The 7,383-nt window shown below is 44.2% G+C and overlaps 1 gene segment (V, D, J or C); it reads left to right on the forward strand.

The window, feature by feature from the left end:
• Positions 1-219: 219 nt before the first annotated feature.
• On the forward strand, positions 220-833 carry LOC112400374 (immunoglobulin heavy variable 4-38-2-like). The segment is given in 2 exon segments: positions 220-333; positions 418-833. Coding segments are annotated over 2 exon segments (450 nt in total).
• The last annotated feature ends 6,550 nt before the right edge of the window (positions 834-7,383 follow it).

Here is a 7,383-nt window from a genome sequence, read left to right on the forward strand (position 1 = left end):
CCCTTCAGCATCATTTCATTCCTGGACACAGAGTCCCCCAGGCATAGGGAGGGGACCCCAGGTGGGGGCTGAGTTCTCTGAGGAAACAGTCAGCAGCGTCCTCAGGTGGAGTCCCAGAGACTGGGACCTCCCTTCACTACTTTCTGCTTTTTATAAAAAGGTCCTTCCCTTATGCAAATATCCCCTTAGACCACAAGGTAAAAACAAAGTACCTGTTCACTTAAATTCGGGTTTCTCCTCATGCTTGAAGAGAATTTCTGGGCTTCAGGAATCTCATCTGCAAGAAGATGAATCCACTGTGGTTCTTCCTCTTCCTGGTGTCAGCTCCCAGAGGTGAGTTTCTCAGGGATTCAGACGTGAACACATGGGGAAGCAGCATCTGAGCCCATGAGTCACCGTGGTTCTCTCTGTCCACAGGTGCCCTGTCCCAGGTGCAGCTGCAGGAGTCGGGACCCAGCCTGGTGAAGCCCTCACAGACCCTCTCCCTCACCTGCACTGTCTCTGGATTCTCATTAACCAGCAATGATGTAGCCTGGGTCCGACAGCCTCCAGGAAAGGGGCTGGAGTGGGTTGGGGGGATAAATAGTGGTGGAAGCGCATATTACAACCCAACTCTTAAGTCCCGGCTCAGCATCACCAGGGACACCTCCAAGAGCCAAGTCTACTTATCGCTGAGCAGCCTGACAACTGAGGACACAGCCGTGTATTACTGTGCGAGAGACACAGTGAGGGGAAGTCAGTGTGAGCCCAGACACAAACCTCCCTGCACGGAGGCCCGTTACCACCAGGGGTCGCACAGGACCCACCAAGTACAGGGCTGAGGCCTGCGGCAGGTGCATATATGGGCTGGGAGGGAATTCTTGTTAGAACCTGTGCTTTCCTCTTCCTGCCCAGGACCTCTACCAGAGACCCTGTTCTGTATCCTAATGTTTCATTGCTGTGGATTACGAAGTGTCTAAAAATTTTTGTGTGCATATACATATTTGCTTTTTATTTTTATTATAGTTGTGTATATATATATATTCATATGCACAGACACATATAATACTCAAGAATTAAGGTTGTTTATCGTTTCTTTATCTTTTTCTCAAAGGAGCTCAGAAAAACCCTGCAGCTCACCATAATTTTCAATTTCAGCCTGAACTTTGTGAAACGTGTAAATATCCTGACAATGCACATGAGATTTTTAAACAGTATTAATGGTTGTTTTGTTTTTGTAGATGTGGAAGGAAGAGACACACCGTCCTGCTTTCAGGCAACCAGTACAGGCATTCTGAATTCTGCAGCAGACAGTGTTATAGACTCTAACGCCAGAGCGCCCCAATACTGCACATGCAATTATCCTCGTTAGTCACAGATTCCAAATCTGCAAATTCACCTACTTCTAGCTTTCATGAGCACCCCAAAATAAATACTGTCATTTTGTGGTCATTCACGGACATTAAGAATGTGGCCGGTTGTTTGAATCAGGCAACACACACGCGCACACACACACACACACATACACTCATTTTCCCAGCAGAGGTCAGTCAAGGTGATGCTCTCTTTTCTTGTTTCAATTCCCGTCCTGTAATTGAGCTCTTTCTGGAGTCAAATTAGTGCCATGCTTTTCACATTTCTGTGATTCTTGGCAATTGTTTAAAGTAGTCCCAGGCACAGGGCTGAGGAACAGTCTAGTGTCCCTACGCACAAATGGCTGTGAGTGGACTTAGGGAAAATATACATGAGACATCAGCTTCATTCAGTCATGCGTTATATGGCCATGGGTGGTGAAATGATACTCATGTTTCCAATATAAAGTTCACCCAAAACCTGAAAACAAAACTCGCTGCTGCATATGGGATGCAGCCTTGGAAAATTGGCTTAATTCCAAATACAGCCTGGCAAGTAGGGGCTTATGGCCAAGCCGACGGTGGGGTGGAGTGGACTGGAAATTACTAACAGAAGAAATACAAGCTAAGGGGATTCTGGTTACATAGCCTCAAATGGATTCTTGCTAAAGGGAGACCAGGGTGGTCAGATACCGCGTGGGTGATAGGAGGTTTGATGGCTTTGATCAAATACTGCGGGTGATCAGAGTTCAAGGGTAGGGGATTCTCATTATTCTCACTTAGCAGGGCTCTTGACAAAACCTGGCCACGCACATATAAACACAGAAGCCCACAGGTCAAGACTACTTCAGAAGAGAACTACAAGGATCCTGTTGGCTAAGGGGTGGTCAGGGGTCTTTGTCACACTTAAGAAGAGGAATAATGAACAGACAAGTGAACCAGGGATGCACACAGACACACAGAGAAAAGACCATCTGAGGACTCAGTGAGAAGAGGTCCACCTGCAAGCAAAGGAGAAAGGCCTGAGAAGGACCCAAACCTGCTGACACCGTGACCTTAGACTTCTTGCCTCCAGGCCTGAGAGGAATCCATTGCTGTTGTTTAATCCACCCAGTCTGTTATTCTGTAATGGCCACACTAGCCAACGAGTACACCTATAATATAGACGCAGATAGACATATATGGAAATGTAAGTATCGTATTGGAAAAGAAATATCAGCCATTCTTCAGAGGTGACATGAAGCTGTGTCCACCCTGGATCTCAGCCAGTACCCTCCTCCACAGCCCTAGAGAAGGACAATCCATGACCATCTTTATATGGAAGCATCCCTCCCACCTGCACATCACACCCAGGCTCAAGGGGAAAGCACAGCATCTGTGCTACTCAGAGTCAGGGTTCTCATCTTCATTGACATAACTCTCTGAAAGTCAAAGCATTGATCAAAATGAACATGAAAATCTTCTGGTCATTCCTCCTCTTGCGGGCATCCCTCAGCTGTGAACATCTCCTGGGTCTGAGGAAGGTGGAGTTATGGGATGACATCTGTGAACTGGGTGTCTCCTTGTTTCTCCTTCACCAGGTGTCGTGTCCCAGGTGCTGGTGCAGGAATCGGGCCCAGGACTATTGAAGATCCTCTCCCTTACCCGCTCAGTCTCTGGATTCTCCATCACAAACAGTGCTGGCTGCTGGGACTGGATCCCTCAGCCCCCAGGGAAAGGGCTGAGGAGACTGGGGTGCTTTGGTCCTGGGAATAGCACAGCATACAAGATGTCTCTCCAGAAATGACTCTCCACCTCCAGAGACACCTCACAAATTCAGTTTTCCCTGCAGCTCAGCTCCGTGATGACCTAGGACACAGCCCTGTGTTAGTTACTCTCCCAGTTGGTTCAGTGAGAAGTCAGGGTGAGTCCAGACACGACCCTCCCTGCAGGGGCCGCTCCAACCACCAGGGGGCGATCAGGGTCATCAGGAAACAAGAGGACCCATTTCAGGGCAGGTGCAGAGGTTGGGATGGAGGGATTTTCTCTCAGAAGCTGTGGTTTCTCCACTGGATCATTGCCACCCCGGAAGCCTCATCCACAATGATTCCAGGGAACTTTCTTGTCTCTAATCTTGAGACTTTCATGGAGTCAGGCTTGTCTGTCTTTCCCCATCTATCTTTGGAAGAGCTGCACAGAAATATTTCTCCATGAGAACTTTATTTGAAGGTTAGGTCACTACTTTCTGTTATTAGTTGTCAAGTTTTTAATCGTTTAATGGCATAAGTAATTTTTACTGTTGAACTTTAAATCTGCTTTCCACCATCAGATGGATTTCCAATTCCTCTCATCCTCACAATCTCTCCAGTCTTGTCTGATGCAATGCCTTTCATTTGAATAGTATGAGTCATGTTGATATTCGGAAACTGATGTCCATACAGCACTGCAGGCATTCTCTCCTCTGAGAACATTTTGAAATGTCGGGACACAGGTTGGGCTGTAATATGTGGGCTGTGTTGCCTGCACCTTGTTATCTCGTGTGGACATTGATAATGGATATTTAGATAAAAGAGAGAGAGAGATAAAACGGAACACATACAGGTATATGATCATCGTCTGGAAAATAACCATAAAAACTGGCTACATAACCCATTTTTAGGGAGTGGTAAAGGCTCGAAGGTGTAAAGATGATACAAGCACCCGTATGAAGTTATTTGAACAAACATAAATATTCAAACAAATTTGGTAAATACTTTTCTAGCTCACTCATCAAACCAATGGTGAGTGTCTGGTTTTCTCTCTAAGAAATTGACAAATATATTCCATTTGGCGGCCATTGGCATTCCTTCCAGCAAACGGATGAGGGGCCTTTTGCTCTACACCATCCCCAATATTTGAATTTCTTAATATTTTGTGCTTTAACTGTTGTAATAAGTGAGTAGCAGTATCTCATGATTGTTTTATTTTATGTTTCCTTAACGAAGAATCTTGTTAAAACCTTTTATCTCTTCTTTGTGGAAGTTATCTTCAGATCACTGGCAAAGTGTTCATTATTTTCATTTTTTGTTACTGTTGTTGAGCTGTGAAGTTGCTGTATAGTCACGATACAAGTCCTTTATAAATATGATATTAGAGAGCACATTCTCCAAGTCTGTGCCTAATTCCCTTATCAGTGAAGTTATTGTTACTCTTGCTGTTGTTGGTTTCAGGACAGAAATTTTAATGGATACAGAAAAATTACAAATTGATTTTACGAATGATGTTTGGGATATTATACCTAAAAATTCATCATGAAACTCAAGGACACTCTTTCATTTCTATCACGTCTCTACGCCAGGCCTCATTGTGGGATGGAGGGTTAAGTTCACCTTCTTGAAGGGAGCATGACCATGATGAGGTACCTGAAGTTATTCCTTAAGGGAGATTTATCCTACCTTCCCCATTAGATATATTTATTCAATCTCTTTATATAAGTAAGAATCAAGACATTTGTTTCATACCTTGTATTAAGGTTATATACTAAGGCATTTTCTTTGCGTCTGTAATTGTTACAGCTTGTCAGCCATGAGGAGCTCTTTCAGATTGTCTCCTGTATCCTCTTTACGGGCACCCATCCATTTGTGTGAAGACTTCCTTAATTTCTGGTGCCACAAGAATCTGCAGGATAAGCGTGTGTATTCTCTTCTGTGGCCCTGGAATTAGCCAGGCCTCACATGAGTCGTGGATCCTTTTCTGGAGAATAGCATTAACAACCAGAAGAGTTGGTATTAGGACACTAATGCTGGTGTCCTGTCCACTGGGGGCATTGCCTCTAGACCCTATAAGCTAAAAGACCTTGGAAATATATCTGTGTTCTCTACCCACGTATACACACACTCGTCTGCAACTATCTCTGTATCTCACCTTCTGACCTGTGTGGAGGTAAAAGTGAGATCATTCTTACATCTCCGATCCTAGGGCAACATCACTTGGGGAAATCGAGCCTTTCCCCCTTGCTTCTCTGTTACTTTCCATCCAACAGTGAGAAGCCTGGCTCCACCGATGCCATCCAGCTACTAATTGTTCAAGTCCACATGCACAGTTGGAACTGAACGCTTAGCCTGACTCCTGATGGAAATACCGTTATCCACCAGGCTCTAGTGCTTACCTGCAGTGGCTTAGAACTTAGCCATCAGACTCCACTCATTTCCAAAGTCACTTAGGTCAAAACCTATTTTCCCACCTTCTACTGACATGCTAATTCATAGATTCACTATGATATTAGGTATCACCTAGGCAGTGTGCATCCTTCCATCCTTGAGTCGCCTTCTTATAAGTGGCATTTATATTTATATTCAATAAGGTTCACTCTTTCTGCCATTACTTTACATATTTTGACAAGTTCATAGTGCAATGTTTCCACCACTGCAAGTTCATAGAGAAGAATTTCACTATCCTAAATATTGCCCATGTTTCACGTATCAAACACCTTCTCCCCAGTTCCTGCTAAATGCTCATCTGATAGGTTTATATATAGACTGAAGTCTTCCCAAATGTGAAATAGGTGAAATTGAACGTTTGCAGACCGGTTTTTTAATTAGCAATATGCATTTAGGATTCCCTCATGTCCTTTCGTGGTACAATACTTTAATACTTAAACTGTTGAATACAATTCCACAGCATGGATACATCACTCATTGTTTATGTACTAATTTGTGGAAGAACATATTTGTTGCTTGCACTTTTTCTCAGTTGTAAATGAAGAGACCACAATAATTCATGGGCAGTCAATGATGGAGCTGTAAGTTTCCACTCAGTTATGTAAATATTACAAGCATGACTTCTGGGGTCTAACATTAAGCTCTGTCTAGGTGTGTAAGTGACTGCACGGAGAATGGGCTCTGATGCAGAGAACACTCAGCTGACCCAGGCATTGTGCTAAAAGGATGTCAGAGCCCAAGCAATGTCCACACGAGGTGGACACAAGGCCCAGCCCTCAGACCCGGCTGAGCCCCCAGCCTACAGTCAGGGTCAGCCTCCCTTACACGTGAGTGTTCCTCACAGGAGCAGGTCCTGCAGGTGAACTTGAGCCTCTCACAGCAACCCTGCATGGGGCAGGGTGGGCTTCTCCTCCAGGCCCCCCCAAAGCAGAGACGGTGAACAAAATAAAGAGCTGCTGTCAGTGGAAACTGTCAGGGGTTTTGGCAGGGTTTTGCGCGTCAGTCAGCACCTGGAACATTCTTATTCATTTCCGCATGCGATCCTATTTCACCATTTCATATGTGGTAAATACATGGCACATTGGGACTGGATGAGGGGACACAGGTCACACTGTGAGCGGAGATGCTATGAAAGAGTGCAGATCCAAGTCCAGGGCCAAGGCCCTCCTCCCCAGGATGCAGGAGGACCTAAGAGCTCAGGCAGGAATCCTGGGCTGTCCCAGGTAGGAAGACACACATGTGTCGGTATAGAGGTAACACCATCTGACTCACACTTTAGCAGGACCACGCTGACACTGGCGAGGTAGTAACTTAGGAGACGTTGGGACACTATTACACCCTAACCACACTCGACCTCAAGGCATCCATTTCTAGTTTAATCTTGTAGTAGTTTTTATTCCGCTCAGCAGCTTATGTCAGGATTAACAATCTTAGTCTTTGTTATTCTGTGAGCATTTGTCTATCCAAGATTTAAATTTGTTGCTCTCTTAGTTATCTAATTATCTGATATAATGGTGAGATTTTGATAATGTGCAACCTGCCCCATTTTGAGGTTGCTTGAAGAACATTAAATAAGAAGCATTTTCTCAGCTTCTCATCTCTCTGCATCTCCAAGACGAGTATCAGCTTTATTGTGACACCCAGAAACTGGAAACTGTTCCAATATCACACATCAGCTTAATAAATAAGCCAATCATGCTATGATCATTCTTGAAATGCAACCTGTTATTAAAACCAAGGATTCTTGACACACACAATAACATGATAGTGTTCATAAATATTTGTGCTGAGTAAACTAAGCCATAATAATAAAAATATTTTTTTGAACATATATTATGTTCCCACTTTTATAAATTGTAGACAATGAAAAGTAA

Source organism: Neophocaena asiaeorientalis, unplaced genomic scaffold, assembly GCF_003031525.2.
Source record: "Neophocaena asiaeorientalis asiaeorientalis breed wild unplaced genomic scaffold, Neophocaena_asiaeorientalis_V1.1 scaffold2346, whole genome shotgun sequence".
Taxonomy (NCBI): Eukaryota; Metazoa; Chordata; class Mammalia; order Artiodactyla; family Phocoenidae; genus Neophocaena; species Neophocaena asiaeorientalis.